This window comes from Giraffa tippelskirchi, chromosome 7 (genome assembly GCF_054371585.1).
Source record: "Giraffa tippelskirchi isolate mGirTip1 chromosome 7, T2T-mGirTip1v1.2.pri, whole genome shotgun sequence".
NCBI classification, from domain to species: Eukaryota; Metazoa; Chordata; class Mammalia; order Artiodactyla; family Giraffidae; genus Giraffa; species Giraffa tippelskirchi.
In genome coordinates this window covers 78436906-78456274 of record NC_137281.1, presented here as the reverse complement: position 1 = coordinate 78456274, position 19369 = coordinate 78436906, and the positions used below count along the sequence as shown (strand labels likewise).

Below are 19369 nucleotides of genomic sequence, written 5' to 3'. Positions count from 1 at the left end.
AAAGTACTACCCAGAGAAATTACCATTAATATTTTGCTGAACATCCTTCTAGATGCTGCTCTGCGCAAATACTTATGCACATAATTTTATATGAATGGAATGATTTACATGCTTTTAACTCCATATTATCAGTAAATACAGATACTCATCATCCTTTCTAATGATTTTTTATTGTGTTGCATAGGTGTATCAAAATCTATTAGACCAGTTCTCAATGGTAGGACATTTGGATTCTTACAAGGATGAACAGTATTTCTGCTTTCTCTGTATATGTGTAACATCATTGTGTACTTTCAGATTCCATCTTCTGGAAGCAGTACATTATTTCTATAATATTATTTCTGGGCTGAAGCATATGCAATGGACTTAATGCCTTGGACCAATGGGGCAGTGTGGTGACTTTGTATTGTGTCAGTTCAGCTAAACAGGATCTGTTTTCTAGAATCCTGCATGGTTTTAGTGTTGCGTGAGCTCTGGAAGACAACAGTGAAGCAGTGGCCATGGTTTTCACGCTCTGAAGGACAGCACAGAGCTCCAGGCATGGTGGTAACTCTAGCACATTGTAGCTGATCTGCCGGCTCTCCTTGCTGGCATGAGGCAGCACCCAGACCTCAGCTCCTGCCAGATCTTCAGCTTCACCAGGTCATAAGCCAAGGGCATGCACAGTTCCATGAAAGGTACCAGCTTCTCCAGCAGCACCTCTGCATTATCAGAGTTTCGAGTAGTGAAACACATACTCAGATCCAGTCTGCCTTTGAAGATTACAGCTGTTCATGAATTCCACTTTGTCTCTTCCAGTTCTAAGTCTCTTCTTGCTCCAAGTCACACCCAACTTTCTATCCTGGCTGCCTCTGGCTGATCTGCAGTGACTTCATTCTCAACCCTAGAACCAGAGATAGCAAACGGCCTTGCATACACTCCTCTACCTTCTCCCACCACCACGTAAGGTCTAAAGCAGCCCTGTCCAACAGAACTTCTATGATGATGTAGTTCTGTTTCTCTTGTTGAACCCTGCTGACCACTAGAGAAGAGCATGGAGACAGAAAGCCAGCATGCTAGGAATCACAGCCCTGGAGAAAAGAGACCTGGAGCCACACCAGCCCACCACTACTCACGTTATTATATGAGAAAAACATACCCTTGTGAGCTTGCCCTGTTGGGACTCCCATCCCCAATCCAACCCACTGTTAAGAGCCCCCATCCCCCAATCCAGAATCATCAAAGTGAGCTAAAATAGACATAGAGAACAAGCAGGCTACAGGAAGGGGTGGGTGATCTTCAGCAGGCAATCTTTCCTTTACTCCCACAGGATGACTTCCCATTCTTGTCCAACCCCCCCCACCCCCCCCACCAGTTCCCTAGGCAGATACATCCCCCTCCCAGGCCTCCTCCCTTCCCCAAGTGATTATGACCCTCCTTATAGAATGTAATTACCCACACAGGCTTCCCTGGTGGCTCAGAAGGTAAAGAATCCGCCTGCAATGCGGGAGACCTGGGTTGGATTCCTGGGTTAGGAAGATTCCCCTGGAAGAGGACACGGCAACCCACTCCAGTATTCCTGCCTGGAGAATCCCACGGACAGAGGAACCTGGTAGGCTACAGTCCATGGGGTGGCAAAGCACAGCACATGTTGGCTGTCAAACTGGTGTTTGTTTTAAATATCAGCTCTTTTTCATGACTGCATATATGACAGTAGGCAGTAAGAAACTACCAAACCATATTTGTCAGCTCCAGTCTCTGAAACTGTCACCAACCAATAAACTTTACCAGGCATGGGTTTTTCCGTAGGGCTCCTGAATGGTTAACTGAACACGGAAAGAAAAAAAAATGTATGGCTGAACAACATTTCTCTTTCGCAGCTGAGCTTGGGTAGAGAACAATGTGCGGTGGTTTCAAGCTGTACCCACAAACACAATTCTACACAATTACAAAGAACTTTTTTAAAAAAAATGTTTGCTTAAGCAAGTGGTTATCCGTTACCGTGTTGACATAGAAAAAGGAGAAATGCTGGGAGCCGAATCAAAGCGACGGTGCAACAGACAGCTTGGCGTGTACACATGGCTCGGTTGCCACGCGCGGGCTTGCTTTTCACTTCCTCCTAATTTTGGTCCCGCCTTCCTGATGTGTCTTCCTGAGAATGTTAAAAACAAACAAACAAACATATTGGTCTTACTGCAAGCCGTCTTTAGTGTCTGTTGCTCCCTTCTTTTTCACGTCTCACGGTGCTGGGTCCTCCCAACTTCTCTATTGCTTGCTGGGTCGCTTTACTCTCCCTGGAGTTGCCTTCCGCGAATGCTGTACGGACACAGTACCCCACACTGTGCCCCGCACTCCCTCCAAGCCCTCGGCCAGGGCTAAAGGCGTCCCAGCGGTGGTCAGCCAGCCTGTGGGTATCGAGCAGCCTCCTGAGCCAGGGACCAGGGCCGCTGCTTGCACCGGCCACCCACGCCCCTCGCCTGGCCGGTCTCCGCCCCCGCGCGCCCGGAGAGACTCGTAGTGTGACGCGTCCACCTCCCGGCAACTCGCCTGCTCTCGCCCCTGGACGGCCGCCACCCCAGGAGACGCGGAGGAGGCGGCGGCGGGTCCCCGGCGGAGCCTGGAGCACCGTAGGATGCGGCAGCCGCGCGGCCTCTCCGGGAGCCGCAGGAGACCCGAGCCGAGCCCGCCCTCCGCGAGCGCCGGGGACCGGCAGGGGGCTCTGGATTTGGGTCCCTCCCCTTCGCTCAGAGTCTCGTAGCACTCGGGCTCTCAGACCCCACCTCCTGCCAGGTGCGCGCCGGCGGGAGAGGAGGACGCGCGTCTCCTCCCGGCACCCCACCATGGGCAATACTTACAATGACTCCCAGTCCGAGAACCGCGACGAGCCACGGTGGCTCCCCTCGGGCGAAAGCCCGGCCATCAGCTCCGTGATGTTCACGGCCGGGGTGCTGGGGAACCTCATTGCGCTGGCGCTCCTGGTGCGCCGCTGGCGGGGGGACTCGGGGCGCAGCGTGGGCCGCGGGAACTCCATCTCGCTGTTCCACGTGCTGGTGACAGAGCTGGTGCTCACCGACCTGCTTGGGACCTGCCTTATCAGCCCCGTGGTGCTGGCTTCGTATGCGCAGAACCGGACTCTGGTGGCCCTGGGGCCCGAGAGGCGCGTGTGCACCTACTTTGCCTTCTCCATGACCTTCTTTAGCCTGGCCACGATGCTCATGCTCTTCGCCATGGCCCTGGAGCGCTACCTAGCCATCGGACACCCCTACTTCTACCAGCGCCGGGTCACCCGCCGCAGTGGCCTGGCTGTGCTGCCCACTATCTACATAGTCTCCCTGCTCTTTTGCTCCCTGCCGCTGCTGGATCATTGGAAGTATGCCCAGTACAGCCCAGGGACGTGGTGCTTCATCGGACACAAGCAGACCACATACCTGCGGCTTTACGCCACTCTGCTGCTGTTGCTCATCATCGCCGTGCTCGCCTGCAACTTCAGTGTCATCGTCAACCTCATCCACATGCACCGCCGGGGCAGGAGAAGCCGCTGCGGACCCTCCTTGGGCAGCAGCCACAGGAGAGCGGAAAGGGTATCCATGGCGGAGGAGACGGACCATCTTATTCTCCTGGCTATCATGACCATCACCTTTGCCGTCTGCTCCTTGCCTTTCACGGTAAGTCACTCACTTGGTTTCTACAGCCGAGCTCCGTGCAGCCTTCTTACACTCTCTCCTCTTACTCCCACCCTTTCCACCGCCACACAGATTTTCACAACTTGTAAAAATATGACCTAATTTGTGAAGGTCTATCGCCTTCCCCTCTCAAGTCTCACCTTTACTCCACTTCCTGCTTCCTTAACCACAGCAAATGGGCATCTCTATGCTAGTGTTTCTCATACAGTGACACAGCACCCCAGAAAGGAGGTCTTGGCGCTCCACTAAGCCAGCCCAGACCCCATCCTAGAGCCAGTTCTGGTCTACAAGGCTAGAATGGCTTCCTATCCAAGGAAGAAGTCTCTTCCACCCTTGGACAGTTGTTAGTTACAATCTGACTTCCCTGAGCTGTAGTTCTCCTCCTGTCCTGTCCTCCACCCCACCCCAATCAGCTGGTGCCAGTTCTCTAGGCTCTGCCTTCTGTTTCTCTCAAAGCAAAATGTGATGCCCAACCCATAGCCTTCCAGCTGCCATTAAGAACCCCAGGTGAGAAGGGTCCACATTGCAGAAATCCAGAGCGTTCATTGTCTTGTTCAACAAAACCTAGTTTACAGGCTTCCCAAATTACATGTATATTGGAAGTATAACTCTTGGTTGCCATTAAAATTCATAATATGTTCATGATGATAAGTAGAGGAAAGAATGGTTGCTTGGAGGAACCCTTTGCCTAGGTTCTGGGCTGGGTGCTGCCCTGGTTGGAGGCAATACCAGCAGTTAGTTCCATGATGCTGTAAGTTTGAACCTCCTAAGATGTAACATGGGTAGCAGAGCCTGGGATGTATCTGAGCAAGTGCTGACCTCTTACAGAGAAAGGAGAACTCTGAGTTTTAGCATCTTCACTTCCTAATCTTCAGAAGCACATGATTGCTCCTATAGGGAATAAACAGTTGACTCTTACCTGCCACAGTCTTGGTAAAAAGAAAGAGATGATGCCTGTCACAAAACAGATATTTGAACTGTACCTTAAATGGGAAGTATCAAGTCATCTCTTAATAAGGACATTTACATGGACCATTAACTAATTTTATTTTATCCATAGATTATTGGTACTTGTAACTTTCATTTATACAGCACTTTAAACGTTATGAAATGCTACACTGTCCAGAATTAATTTATTTCTTGGAAGGCTTATCTGACAATTCAAAAGTCAAGGCTGTGGAATGGTGCTTTACAATCTGCTATTTCAGAATGCTTGGCATGGGTCTCTGGGGGGTGCTTTCCCCCATGTCCTTTTATTCTACTTGGTGCACATGAAAATTGTGCTCAGAAATGGCCTACACCCAGTCACAGAAGGACAAATACTGTTTGATGCCACTTATAGAAGGTAGCTGAAGTAGTCAAACTCATAGAAACAGAAAATAGAACAGTGCTGCCAGGGGCTGGGGGAGGGTAGGAGGAGTTGTTCTGTGGATGTAGAGTTTCAGTCATGTAGGATTGGGATTGGAGAAGGCAATGGCACCCACTGTAGTACTCTTGCCTGGAAAATCCCATGGACGGAGGATCCTGGTAGGCTACAGTCCATGGGGTCGCTAAGAGTCGAACACGACTGAGCGACTTCACTTTCACTTTTCACTTTCCTGCATTAGAGAAGGAAATGGCAACCCACTCCAGTGTTCTTGCCTGGAGAATCCCAGGGACAGGGGAGCCTGATGGGCTGCCGTCTCTGGGGTCGCACAGAGTCGGACACGACTTGAAGCGACTTAGCAGCAGCAGCAGCAGCAGGATTGGGATGAGAGATTCTGGGGAATCTTTTGCACAACAATGTGCATGTGGGTGACAGTATTTTATTATACACTTAGAAATTGTTGAGAGGGTGAATTTTATGTTATATGCTTTTTTGCCACAATAAAAAATTAATAATAGAAAAAGAAATGGCCTACATCAATCTCCCACCCAAGGCAGGAATCATTTCCACACATCCTAACAAGGGCTCTGGTGGACAAGGCAAAGGCCTCTGGTTGCCTCCAGAAATTCTCCTGTTTTTCCAAGAGAGCATGCACAGCCCAACAGAAATACCCTGTGAACCACAAATGCCAGCCACAGAAGGAATTTCCAATTTTCTCAGTTAAGTTCGGTTCAGTAGCTCAGTTGTGTCCAACTCTGTGACCCCATAGACTGCAGCAAGCCAGGCCTCCTTGTCCATCAGCAACTCCCGGAGTTTACTCAAACTCACGTCCATTGAGTTGGTGATGTCATTCGACCATCTCATCCTCTGTTGTCCCCGTCTCCTCCCACCTTCAATCCTTCCCAGCATCAGGGTCTTTTCCAAAGAGTCAGTTCTTCGCATCAGGTGGCCAAAGTATTGAAGCTCCAGCTTCATCATCAGTCCTTCCAATGAATATTCAGGACTGATTTCCTTTAGGATGGACTGGTTGGATCTCCTTGCAGTCCAAGGGACTCTCAAGAGTCTTCTCCAACACCACAGTTCAAAAGCATCAATTCTTCGGTGCTCAGCTTTCTTTATAGTCCAACTCTCACATCCATACATGACTACTGGAAAAACCATAGCTTTGACTAGATGGACCTTTGTTGACAAAGTAATGTCTCTGCTTTTTAATATGTTGTCTGGGTTGGTCATAGCTTTTCTTCCAAGGAGCAAATGTCTTTTAATTTCATGGCTGTAGTCACCATCTGCAGTAATTTTGGAGCCCCCAAATATAAAGTCTGTCACTGTTTCCACTGTTTCCCCATCTATTTGCCATGAAATGATGAGACCAGATGCCATGATCTTATTTTTCTGACTGTTGAGTTTTAAGCCAACTTTTTCACTCTCCTCTTTCACTTTCATCAGGAGGCTCTATTGTTCTTCACTTTCTGCCATAAGGGTGGCAGCATATCTGAGGTTATTGATATTTCTCTCAGCAGTCTTGATTCCAGCTTGTGCTTCATCCAGTCCAGCATTTCTCCAATTTTCTAGTAGCCACATAACAAAAAGTTAAAAAAATAGAGAAAATTAATTATTAACTAAAATATTTTATTTAACCCAACATATCCAAATAGCATCAATGAAAAATGTAATCAATGTAAAATAATTCTTAATGAACTATTCTAACTAATTTCCTGTGTTCCAGAAAATTCTAGCAATCTGCCCTCTCTCTTCTGCTTTCTTCCTTGGGATAACAGAACTGCTCTCTGGGCCTTCAAAGTGGGCCACAGGTCTTTCCTGGTGGGCTACAATCTATGGGGCCACAAAGAGTCGGACATGATTGAGAGACTAACACAACACACAAAAATTGGGCCACACCATTGGCCCAACAAGGAGAGCTCATAGCTGTGTACCCAGTGGGACTCCAGCCTGCTCAGCACCCCAGGAATGAGGAAAGTAGGGTGGGAAATTGAGGAAACTGGAACTGCTAATGTCAACCATTGTCCCAAAGTATGGGCAAGTTACAATTACTGCTGCTTCCTCCAAGAATGCCAGCCTAAGACTTCTGAAGTTTGGGAAGTGAAACTCAGAATGTAAAATGCTCAGTACGCTGTAATGAAGTTCAGGTCATTATTACCACCATCAAAATTGCTAACATTTTTGAGTGCTAATTTTTACATATATTAAACCATTATCTTCACAACAACCTGTCATATAGGTAGCATTTTTATTCCCATTTTACAAATGAGGCAAATAACTTACCCTGGGTCCCAAGCTAGTGAATACTGGAGCCAGTATTCAAAGGCAGGTAGTTTAAACACAGAGCCTATGCTTTTAACCACAATACCATCAGAGAGAAAATACTTATTCAGGGGTAACATGTGAGAAGATTGTGTGCTTGTGATTAGTTAATCAGTTGTGTCTGATTCTGCAACCTTTTGGATTACAGCCTACCAGGTCACTCTGTCCATAGGGTTTTTCAGGTAAGAATACTGGAGTGGATTGCCATTTCCTCCTCCAGGGGATCTTCCTAATCCTGGAATTGAACCTGTGTCACAGAATCTCCTGTGTCTTCCGGGTAGCAGATGGATTTTTTGCCCACTAAGCCATCAGGGAAACCCATGAGAAGATTAACCCAAAATTTATAAGAGAGTTGTGAAGATGTTATAAATATCTGTACCACTTTGTCTCTTAATTTCAACTTTTAGCTGTAAAAATACAGTGGCAAAGACCTTTTTCTTCTCCATAGCAGATCAAGGGGCCTGCGCTGGGACCAAGTGTGCAGTTTTTTTTTGCTTCTGCACAGACCTATGCATTAAAAGGCCGAGTCTGAGATTTTAGAAGATTCACTAGTGTAAATAGCGGTCTAAATTAAGAAATAATCTGATTACTTCTCACATAAAGTTTTGTTGTTAAACATTTTTTTAATTGATCTTTGAAAAAAGCATTATCTTGGCTATCCAACATAAAATCATGCATAGGACCAATAAAATATTCCATATGGTTTTTGCATTAAAGGAATATTGTATAAATTAATAAATTCCTCATATTAATCAGATGTTGTTATCATTTCACAGAGATAAATAGAAACTTTCTTTCTTCCTGAAACAAGACAGGATACAGGAAACACATCAGACGTCCATTCTTGACTCAGATACTGTTTGTCTCTTAATTTCCAACCCATATTTAGCTACTTTCTCACTGCTTTACTAATAACTGTTAATAGCCTCTGGTCATTTTAAACTGTTTTCCTCATGCCATTAGGATAAAGTGCTTATGCATTTTATTCGGTTCTAAAATTTCAAGAGTGAACCATTGACTCATTCTAAAAATTTCTTCATCTTTAGAATTCTTTAGGGCTATAATTTTTAGGTAAATCTGATTAGTGGAAATCTGATCTTTCAAATACAGAACAAATGTAAGTGAACAGTACTGGAGTTTCCCTCATTCATTCCTGGTACTCTTTATGTAAAATTTAACATGAAGGGGGTTGTAAAACTGATTTGAAATTTGTTGATTACATACTTGCACAATACCACAATTCTAGTAGTAATGAAAGGGAAATTCAGAAATATCTATGCATAACCACAATGAACTTTGCCTGGTGATATTTTGAGTTAATATGCATGCAATACTAGAAGGCCCTTTATCATTCAAACATCATCAATGATGTATTTGGGGATTTTTTAAAACTTTTTATTTTATATTGGAGATGGTTAACAACCTTGTGATAGTTTCAGGTGTATAGTGAAATGATGCAACCATACATATACATGTATCCATTCTCCTGTTTGGGGATTGTTAAAGAATTTTAATACACCGTACCTTTTAAGAGAAAGTTTTTCTACATGAGTATTTTCACTTGACACCTTTTCCTTCTCCATATGATATGAAATGGTGGTTGTAAATACTGATATGATTACACTGAGTTTTAAAAATTTAGACAGCAAGAACTATAGGCCATTTCCCTAAAGAGAAGTGATGTGTTATGTCTACACTCTTGGTCAAGGTGATTGTCACTGCCTACCATTAGGCTGTGGAAAGCGTGGAGGAAAGAAAAGCCCCAAAGAAAGCCAAGAGCTTCTTAGATAGCCATGGTTTTTAAATCTGTAAATAGGAGCAGTAATACCCATAAATCTTTGTGACACATTTAGAAAGAAATCTCCTACAAACCCATAATCAGTCGGTGGTGAATTTCATGTGACACTTCACATCATAGGGTATTTATGCAGATGGTGCTAGAGTGTGTAGTGGCTAAGAAGAAAGTCTGGATCCTGCTTCTGTGGCTGCATGGCTTCCCTAATTACCCATGGTGTGATTTGTGTCAATGTAACTAATTTTCTAAGCCTTGATCTCCTCCTTACAAAAATGGGACTAATAACAGGTTTACAGATTTGTAGAAGGATTAAATACAACAAGGCACAAATTGTTTAGCACCAGACCTGACACAAAAGTATTCAGTAAATATTAGCTACTTTTCCCATAAGATTCAGTTTTCAAAAGAAATCATTGTATGTTAATCATCAGGAACTGAACTCTGGAAACTCCAAGTCATGTTTAATTGGCCAGGCCTCAGTAGGTCTTTTGTTGTTAAGTGTGATAAATGAGTGATTTTAAACTATTTCGGGTATTGGGTAAGTGTCTAAAGCAGTGGGTCTCAACTTTGCATATTAGTATCACCTGTGTATGTGTTTATGCTCAGTTGTGTCTGATTCTTTGCCATCCTATGGACTGTAGCCCTCCAGGTTCATCTGCCCGTGGGATTTCCCAGGCAAGAATACTGGAGTGGGTTGCCATTTCCTACTCCAGGAGATCTTCCTGACCCAGGGATTGATTCCGTATCTCTTATGTCTCCTGCACTGACAGGCAAATTCTTTACCACTGAGCAACTGGGGAAGCCCTAGTATCTCCTGGGGGACATTAAAAGCCCTGACAGCCAGGTTATAGCCCAGATTAATAAAATCAGAGTCTCTGAGGGAGGGAGCAAGCCATCAGAGTATTTTTATTTCTTTATTATTTTTTTCCACCAGAGTATTTTTAATGATCCTCAGGTGATTTCAATAAGCAGCCAAATAAGGTTCTCATTTGCTCTAAAATTCTGAACGTGCTATGTAGTCGCATTAAAGGTAGGGAAGTAGCTGAAACAAACAGCGCCAGGTCAGTGCTAAGATGAAGTTTACGTGGAGGCTGCGGGGATTCAGTGGAAGACAAATCTAAAGAACACTTTTACTGGTGCTGCTTTGTAGGTATCACAACAAGCTCTCTATTCTTAGCAAAGCCCTGTACAGAGTCTGTCCTAAGGAATTAAAACTCACTTGACTGGTTTACATTTGTCCTTGATATTTTTCTCACAGCAAATTTATTAGTAGCATGTACAAAAACATGTATGCAGTCTACCAGCCTCTGAAGCTGAATTCTAGAATGTAATTGAAACATTATTAATTTAATTGACCTATATCCATTGAGTCAGCCTTTAATTAAAATCCAGGATTGGCTGAAGGGAGAGGGGAATGAGGAGTTAGTGTTTAATGGGTACAGAGGTGGCTCAGTGGGTAAAAGAATCTACCTGCAATGCGGGAGATGCAGGTTTGATCTCTGGGCCAGGAAGATCCCCTGGAGGAGGAAAGAGCAACCTGCTCCAGTATTCTTGCCTGGAAAATTCCATGGACAGAGGAGCCTGGCGGGCTACAGTCCATGGGGTCGAAAAGAGTCAGACACGACTGAAACGACTAAGCATGCACATACTGGCCACCTCCTAAAATGCAAATTTTAAGCATTTCTAAAAATTACTCAGTATAGTGGATGAAAAGGAAACGAAGTACAGAATTGCTTCATCCTCTGAAACCATTTTTTACTTCTCATTGGTCAGTCACACTCTAAAGAGATCAGGAACTGTGGTCTGATCTTGCCACTGAAAACCTGACTCATCTTCACATGTGACCCGTGACACTGTAATGCTGAGCCCTCTCTACGTGGCCCACTAGACAGTCCAGTGTTACAGATTTTGGGTGAAATTAGGTCATAAACCCAGCTACGAACTTTTTCTATGACAGAACACTCAGTTGTATGTGTGTGTAGTGACTAATATATTTTAATCTATCAGGTTTATGTACAATGTCATCCTGAATTCCAAAACTCTAAAATGGCTCTTTGAGTGAGTGAAAGTCGCTCAGTTGTGTCCTACTCTTTGTGACCCCATAGACTGTAGTCTACCAGGCTTCTCTGCCCATGGAATTCTTCAGGCAAGAATATGGGAATAGGTTGCCGTTTCCTTCTCCAGGGGATCTTCCTGACCCAGGGATCAAACCCAGGTGTCCTGCATTGTAGGCAGATTCTTTACCATCTGAGCCACCAGGGAAGCCCTCAATTTATATATATATATATATATACATATATATAATTTATATATATATATACTTTATATATATATATTCCGAATTGTAGCTGGATTCAAGACCTTATAGACAATTCAGTGCCATAATTAGATGCACAATTTTAAGAGTCACAATTTAAAGAGCAGTATTTAAATTGCTCTTTAAATATACCATACAAGTACTGTAAATTTCTCATCGAAAATAATTTAGCTGACAAGAGAAGTATTGCCCCCTTGCATATCTCCACCTAACTTTTTTCTTCTCTCTATACTCAGGGACATCCACCTTCAGTTTTTTTCTTCCTTTGCTCATCTGCCAAGTCTCTTCTCCATTCCCTTAAGCCAAGATTCTCTGGCATAAACACCTACGGCTGCCAAACCTTCCCGATATTGTCCTAACATAAGCAACCCGAAGATGACTACTATTTCCCTCCCTGCAGTTTCCTTTGTATATGCAGTTGCCAGATGCCTGCAGAGTTAAGTATCAGGGGGATAGGAAAGAAACTATTCCTTCTGGTGAGGGAGAGTGGAGGAAAGAAGGAGTAGCTCTCTAACTCACCTGCTGCAGTTGGTAAAAAAGCCCTGGAGCTCTATCAAGAACTGGTTTCAAACGACGGGGTATGATTTACATGTTTCACTCTTTTCTGTAAGCTCTGTGGAAGTGTTTGATCTTTATCAGGTATGTGCTGTTCCATTCTCTGCAATCTGATCAGATTGGTTTGTTCCCTAAATACCTAAGGAATCAGATGAGAGCTGGTATACCACTTTGAGAACATTGGCCAACGTGTAATGATGTGTCAGCTTTCCAGTGTTTAAGACTCTTCCGAAGACCTTTGGCCTGCATAGGCGACCTGGATGTAGCAGACAGTGAGCACTGCTGAGGCATCAAGGGACTTGGAATTTGTGTCCTGTTGCTGTTCAGTCCCTCAGCCATGTCCGACTCTTTGTGACCCCATGGACTGCAGCACACCAGGCTTCCCTGTCCTTTACCATCTCCCTGTGTTTGCTCAAACTCATGTCCATTGAGTCGATGATGCCATCCAATCATCTCATCCTCTGTCACCCCCTTCTCCTCCTGCCCTTAATCTTTCCCAGCATCAGGGTCTTTTCTAATGAGTCGGTTCTTCACATCAGATGGCCAAATTATTGGAGCTTCAGCATCAGTCCTTTCAATGGATATTCAGCGTTGATTTCCTTTAGGAATGACTGGCTTGATCTCCTTGCAGTCCAAGGGACTCTCAAGAGTCTTCTTCAACACCACAGTTCAAAAGCATCAATTCTTCAGCACTCAGCCTTCTTTATGGTCCAACTCTCACATCCATACATAACTACTGGAAAAGCCATAGCTTTGACTATACAGACCTTTGTCAACCTTTGTGTCCTGAATTGTCCACTAACCAGCCCTGGGAACTTGGGCAAATCCCTTACTGTCTCTGCACTATGGTGCCCTCACTGGTAAAATGAAGATAATAAGGACTATCATTGTGGCGCACGTTTTAAGGGAGCACTATTTGCAGTAGCTGACACGGATGACTTCCTGTCATCTTCCCACTAATCCCAAGAATAGGTATTGTTATCATTATCGTTCATTTTAAAGATGTAGAAAGGGAGACACAAAGAGGTTAGTTTTCTTACCTATGGTCCCAGAACTATTTTTGGAGCCAGGATTCAAACCCAGGCAGCCCAGTGGCCAGAACATAAGCTCTGTTGTGTGCCCTCTTTCACTGAATTGTCATAATTCAGTATTTGAAAGTAAGTGCCACACATTGTTATTCCCTCACTTCCCCATCAATCAAAAGGAGACAATAATTCTGTTTCAGGGTGTCCCTAAGGCATAAACTTGAGAGGGGTGAGAGGGGTGAGATTTTGCAACTTCCCTCTCAGCACCACAACCACACACAAAACACATTTTGCTTTTTAGCCTTAAGAAATTGCACATGGTCTCAGCCTGTCTACTGCTATAATATAAAACTAACATCTTTTCCCCCTTTTGCTTCTTACAGATTTTTGCATACATGAATGAAAACTCTTCCCGGAAAGAAAAGTGGGACCTTCAAGCTCTTAGATTTTTATCAATTAACTCAATAATTGACCCTTGGGTCTTTGCTATCCTGAGACCTCCTGTTCTGAGAATAATACGTTCAGTCCTCTGCTGTCGGGTTTCATTAAGAACACAAGAAGCAACACAAACTTCCTGTTCTACACAGTCAAATGCCAGTAAACAGATTGACCTTTGAGGATGGTAGTTAAGAAGTGCTAGTTAACCACCATCTGGAAGATCATTTTGAAATGGTTTCTTAGAGAAATGGAAAAAAGTTAGTTTATAAACACAATGACGTTACCCTAATGAAACAGAGTAAACAAACATTTCAGGAGTGGTTTGGGCTACAGATGTGCTGACAAGGCACTTCTTGGAAGGTGTTGGAAGGATCTATAAAATCTACCCTCAAGGAGCATGTTCATGGTCTTTGGAGAAACAACCAACTGTATTTATAATCTCGTGCCTTTTGATTTAAGCTTTCTTGTTGAATGGGAAAGCATGTAGTTTTGTAATTTGTTTAAAACTCTAAATAGTTACTGTGTTTTCTATTTTAATCTTCTAGGCTAGTACCATTGTAAACATAACAGTGTACAGTCTAGCCAGATAAAACTTATGTATTCTCTAGGAAGTGGATATGGGCAAGCAACCAAGCCTGGTGTCTTGTGATTGCTTATCAAATCCTTTCTTTGGACAATGAGTTTGAAAATCATAAGTACTTTGTACTGTATGTTTGTATATGTGGGAGCATCCTCTTGTCACGATAGTATTACTCATAGAAGAGTAGGCTCAGGTGGTTAACGTCAGCTTTTTTCACCATCCATGAGAAGATGTGTGTCAGAGTGTCAGGTTATTTATTTTATAACATCTGTCGAGCTAATGGTAACTAAAAGGACTTTAGGAACTTTCCTCTCAGCGATAAATAGTAGACTATTAAGAGAAGTAATTCTCATTAATATTCTACTTTTTATTTCCAGGGAAGGGTGTATGTGGCTATGTCTGAGGCAAATATTAAAATTAAAAACTGAAAAATCTGGTCAGTTCTTCAGCTACACTGAACTCTTTTAATGCTGATGTTGAGGCTGTGACTAACGTACTTTATAGGACGATTGTGTTGTAGCAAAATTCATCTGTCTGTATGTTTATCTGGGAAACATGGCTTGACTCATGCTGTATAGGAAATCATACAGTGAGTCATATCTTAATATATTTCTAAATCTAAATGTTTGGCATTGTATAAACTCAGCAGCAAAATATTTCAGTGAATTTGCACTGTTTAATCATATTTTAGTTATAGTATAAACTCATCTGAAGTGTTATAAAAATAAGCTATAAAACAAAAATTTGAAAATGGAATAGTATGTGATGAATTCCCCCCAAATAGCAATTTATAGTTTGTGTGGATATACTAATTTTAAAAATTAGATAAAAGTGGAGTTTTTAAATTTAATTTAGCAGATTTTTAAAGTATGGTTGCATTGCAAATTAGAGTTTGAAATATTCAATACAATACTTGATATTAGAGGAAATTTTTTCCCTTATGGCATGATCTTCAAAATAGTGGACACTTTATTCATTTTATTTTTTGCAGTGAGTGTTATTACAACATAGCTGTAATAGAAACCAAAAAAGAATATTAGTTTTTGCAAAGTCTCATTGAATTGCCTACACAAAACTATTTCCTATAAATAGTTATCAGACTAGATGATCATTTAAGAGTGATTCCAAACCAATTTAGAAATCAGTGTATTATGACAGCATCTATATCAAATTAGCCCTTATTTTAAAAAGAATAAATGAATGGTTTGCTTTTGTACTAATTTAAACAAACCAGGCTAAGTTTAACTTAGCTAAAATCTGGACATGTAAATAAAGCTTCCCTGTCCACCAAGATAAGGAATTGTTCTAAATAAGACTAATTAGGCTCATGGGTAATTCCTGAACTTAAAATGCTAAAGTTACTCTGGTTCTAGAAGATTAATTTCTTTTATCAGATGACTTTTCTTCCTCCAAATAAAAATGTTACCTACAATCATTCACCCTACCTCATCATCCTCCCAAATTTTTGAATAATGCCTGAGAACTTTAAAAAGAAAATAAAAGCACAAACTTGGACATAATATCACTAGTGGAAACAAAATTATTCACTCTGTAGTCCCAAAATATGAGCTTAAGCCATTGAAGAACTGATAGATTTCCAGAGCTTTGTTTCCTAGTATATTCCGGTTCCTTGCACTGTGTTAAATGACTAAATCCTGAAATTTTATTTGCACTGATATTTACATTGAAGGAATTGAAAATTAAAATCCTGTGTAATAGTAAACTACTTACTATTAATGGAAATTTCAAGGTAATAGAAAAATTACTTTTATTGGATATCACATCAGACGTACCTGTTTAAGTTTGCTGACTCTTTTTCAAGTAAATAAAATACACAGAATTTAGTCTGGTATATCAGAAAACTGAATTATAATAAAGGATGACCTAGATTTTATTCTTTGTCCCCGACAGTCAGTGGAATGAAAGGAGAGAAAAACTATAGTGGATATTCAACTCAGTATGGCGCAACTGAGACCTGGCCCAGCTAAATAAATAAATAAATAACTGTCTTTTAAAAAATCCAGGATAAATGCACATGCATAGCTGATTCCCTTTGCTGTATAGCAGAAACTAACACGATACTGTAAAGCAACTCTACCTAACTTTAGGTGTCCAGAAATGGGATGGGCTGAAGCAGTTCTGTTCTTAGCTGAATTGTTACTGGATGGCTCACTGTGGGGCTTCCCAGGTGGCCCTGTTGATAAAGAACCTGCCTGCCAATGCAGGAGATGGGGATTCGATCCCCTGGGTCAGGAAGATCCCCTGGAAGAGGACATGGCAACCCACTCCAGTATTCTTGCCTGGAGAATCCCATGGACAGAGGAGCATAGTGAGCTACAGTCCATAGGGTCATAAAGAGTCGTACACATCTGAAACAACTTAGCACGCACACATGCACAATTCACTATGGCCCTGGATCATCTTTTCCAAGAGAAAACTGGGAAATTCTGGTACTAAATTGTGGTCTTGAATTTCCTAAGATCCTAATAAGGCCTGTGTTTTCTCAGAAACTATAGAAAGCCTCCAAAAGACCTGACTGTCAAAGTGGTCTGGACCCATGACAACCCAGAGCCAGAAACAGCACCAACCTCTAACCACCATACTGGCAGAGACTACAAGTCCTGGGCAGGTGGAGGGCAAATCCAAGCCTCGTCACTACATTCTCAGTGTGATTCAGCTCAGCTCTTGGTGCCCTGGCCTGCTCTCAGCGGTGCACTTTCAGAGACAGATTGCCCTCGTGCTAATGTAAGGTCAGCTCTGCTTTGAACCAAGGAAAAATTAACATCTTCAAGTTCAGAATTGATGACTTTGAAAGGCAGGGGAAGGCAATTAGTTCACATTTAAGTAGAGGTTTGTTTACTTCCCTTGGTTTAGTTGCTCAGTCATGTCTGACTCTTTGGGACCCCATGGACTGTAGCCTGCCGGGCTCCTCTGTCCATGGGATTCTCCAGGCAAGAATACTGGAGTGGGTTGCCATTTCCTTCTCCATTACTTCCCTTAGTCAAATCTAATATTTTAAGCCAAAAATAATGGTTTTCTGAATTTGAGAAGAGCCCCTACTTGAATCATTCACAGAGAAACAGTCTTCACAGAAATTTAAGTGTGGACTTAGCATGCCTGCTCAGGATGGCCATCTTCTGCCTTTATCAGACAGGACTCTGTTGGAATTCCTCTTTGATTGCACATTTAAAACATACTTATAATCATTATCCTAACAGCATTATCATTGACTTTCTTTTTAAATTTACAAAGCGTTTGATCACCTGAAATACACACTATGGAAATAAATGTCATTTTAGCAATTCACAGAAGCTACAGTCTAGTGTATACATGGAACAAGGCCATGTGTTGGGCATTAATTTTTATTTCAGAAAGTTACTTTTTTTATGGTAACTTTTGTGACTTTTATTTGTAAGTAAATTTGCTTGAATTATATTTTTGTATTTCCTGAAAAATGTATGTACCATTAAAAGTTGATTTGGGTGGTTTAACTCTGTGATCCGGGTGTTTCATTTTTCTTTTAAATATGCCAAATCAAACAGATCAAATGATCATTCCAGCAGAAACAGCTGGCACATTCAAAAGAGTAACTGAGGACTGTTGACTGAAGGAGATATTTACAGAGGGAAGGGCAGGGGAGTGTTATTGCAGTGAGTGTTATCAACAAAGGAATCAACAAAGGGATCAACAAAGATGGTGGAGGAGCCCTTGGAAGCTGTTACCACTCCCAGGGCTGAAGGGACAAGGGAGGAGACATGAAAGCTGTGTCCCACCCAACAGAAGCTGTCCTTGAGCAGGGAAGCACAGCTGCCGCTGAACCACCTGGAGGGAGGGAGGGAGAGAAGGAGCAAGGGGACCACCTTCCTGGAACATTTTCCTGCTCTTCTGCCTGTTCCCCACCACTGGCCAAACCCAAGTGTAACCCAGAGAGTAAAAAATCGTGAAGACCACAGTGCAGGTGGAGAGTAGACTTAGGGGGCAGAGGGAGAATATCTAGCATAAGGAGATTTAAAATACATTCTTTTAAAAATTACACCAACAGTTCTATGGTAACCAAAATGGGAAAGAAATCTAAAAAAGAGGGGCTATTTGGGGACTTCCCTGGTGCTGCAGGGACTAAGACTGTGCTCCCAATGCAGGGAGTCCGGGTTCAGTCCCTGGTCAGAGAAATAGATCCCACATGCCGCAACTAAGAGTTCGCACTCTGCAACAAAAAGATCCCCTGTGCCGCAACTGAGACCTGGTCCAGCTAAATAAATAAATAACTGTCTTTAAAAAAAGCCAGAATAAATGCACATGCATAGCTGATTCTCTTTGCTCTACAGCAGAAACTAACACGATACTGTAAAGCAACTCTACTCCAATAAAAATTATTAAAAGATAAAATAAAATTACACCAACACAAAAGCTGAAATCACAACATGGGCAGCCTTTCTTCCTGCCTTCTACTCCAAATAGATATCCTCCAGCAAGCTTGGGGAATAGGCATCAGCCCCAAGTGTATGGAGAGGGGTAAAATACTATAGATTCCCCCACCATAATACTGTCCTAGGCCCTGCTCCCTTGAGGCTCAGCATCTACATTTATCCAACCCTGAAGGAGGTTTATATGATTGGAAGAGAGAAAGGAGACCAGGCTGAAGCATTATTCTTCTTTCCTCACCCACAGCAGTACAGCCTAATAGCTCTTCTTAAGCAGAACAAAGGGTAATAGTCACACATACTGGTCTAGCAAGGAACAGAAGCTTACTTTTAAGAAAGACCAGAGGTGGAGGGGGTGAGAAAAATCTAGAAAAATACCAGCAGTTAGTGCTGAAGGTAGGCCATATCCCCAAACCTAACATAAGCTGGGCTGTGTCTACACAGCTATTGTAGAGAAAGAGTATATATAACACTTCAGCAAGTCTACATAGTTTAAGATGCTGGTAAAAATATATATTAAAAAAGCAAATTTCAACAAAATGGAAAAAAACTGGACAAAGCATGGCTCCCAAGGCCATCTGTCCATGTCGCCCTTTCTGTTATCACAGGATTTGTCTTTATTCTGTCTTTACTCTCCTCTCTCCATCCCCTTATGGAGCATGCTTTTCTTAGCAGACTGTTCCCTTTCCCCCTTCCACTGGGTCCTGTCATCTTTGATGCACACATTCAACCTTCCCCCTTTCAGCAAATTTTAGATTTATCTGGGGCATATTAAACAGGTATCAGACCGCTGGTGGTTTTATCAGACAAGTAACTCAACCTCTCTGATTCTGTTTCCTCCTCTATTAAATAAAGATAATAAAATTATTGTTGTTGTTTAGTTGCAAA

General features: G+C 42.6%; 3 protein-coding genes across 5 annotated transcripts in view; 1 reads left to right on the top strand and 2 right to left on the bottom strand.

Annotated features, from left to right (window-relative positions):
• The window catches only part of ANKDD1A (ankyrin repeat and death domain containing 1A), a 49520-nt gene extending 48785 nt beyond the window's left edge, over nucleotides 1-735 (bottom strand). The window contains 1 exon segment of the mRNA XM_081510763.1: nucleotides 611-735. Within this exon segment, the coding sequence (XP_081366889.1) occupies nucleotides 611-735 (125 nt within the window).
• On the bottom strand, nucleotides 152-2821 carry LOC145513806 (uncharacterized). Its single transcript, XM_081510762.1, has 4 exons — nucleotides 2527-2821; nucleotides 1981-2131; nucleotides 1435-1476; nucleotides 152-883 (listed from the first exon to the last, which is right to left on the bottom strand). The coding sequence occupies exons 1-4, from the start codon at nucleotides 2819-2821 to the stop codon at nucleotides 823-825; spliced, it is 549 nt and encodes a 182-aa protein (XP_081366888.1). The 3' UTR covers nucleotides 152-822.
• PTGER2 (prostaglandin E receptor 2) lies at nucleotides 2172-17551 on the top strand. 3 transcript variants are annotated; one of them, XR_014059091.1, is made up of 3 exons: nucleotides 2172-3644; nucleotides 13426-14201; nucleotides 17027-17551. XR_014059091.1 is itself a non-coding variant. In XM_081508191.1 (3 exons), exons 1-3 carry the CDS (start codon nucleotides 2820-2822, stop codon nucleotides 17088-17090), a joined length of 930 nt encoding a protein of 309 aa, XP_081364317.1. In that variant the 5' UTR covers nucleotides 2794-2819; the 3' UTR covers nucleotides 17091-17551. The 3 variants fall into 3 exon arrangements, 2 of the variants coding, with proteins under 2 accessions (XP_081364316.1, XP_081364317.1); XM_081508191.1 differs by having other exon boundaries at nucleotides 2794-3644; nucleotides 13426-13466; XM_081508190.1 differs by lacking the exon at nucleotides 17027-17551 and having other exon boundaries at nucleotides 13426-15562.
• Nucleotides 17552-19369: the final 1818 nt, after the last annotated feature.

Excerpts from the sequence above, each read along its gene's own strand:
- PTGER2 (XM_081508190.1), top strand. The coding sequence starts at position 2,820 with ATGGGCAATACTTACAATGACTCCCAGTCCGAGAACCGCGACGAGCCA. Across the intron at positions 3,645-13,425 it reads TCTGCTCCTTGCCTTTCACG|ATTTTTGCATACATGAATGA; the intron begins GTAAGTCACTCA and ends TGCTTCTTACAG.
- LOC145513806 (XM_081510762.1), bottom strand. The coding sequence starts at position 2,821 with ATGGTGGGGTGCCGGGAGGAGACGCGCGTCCTCCTCTCCCGCCGGCGC. Across the intron at positions 1,477-1,980 it reads CCTTTTTCTATGTCAACACG|GCGGATTCTTTACCTTCTGA; the intron begins GTAACGGATAAC and ends CCCGCATTGCAG. Across the intron at positions 884-1,434 it reads CACCAGGGAAGCCTGTGTGG|GGTTGAGAATGAAGTCACTG; the intron begins GTAATTACATTC and ends CTCTGGTTCTAG.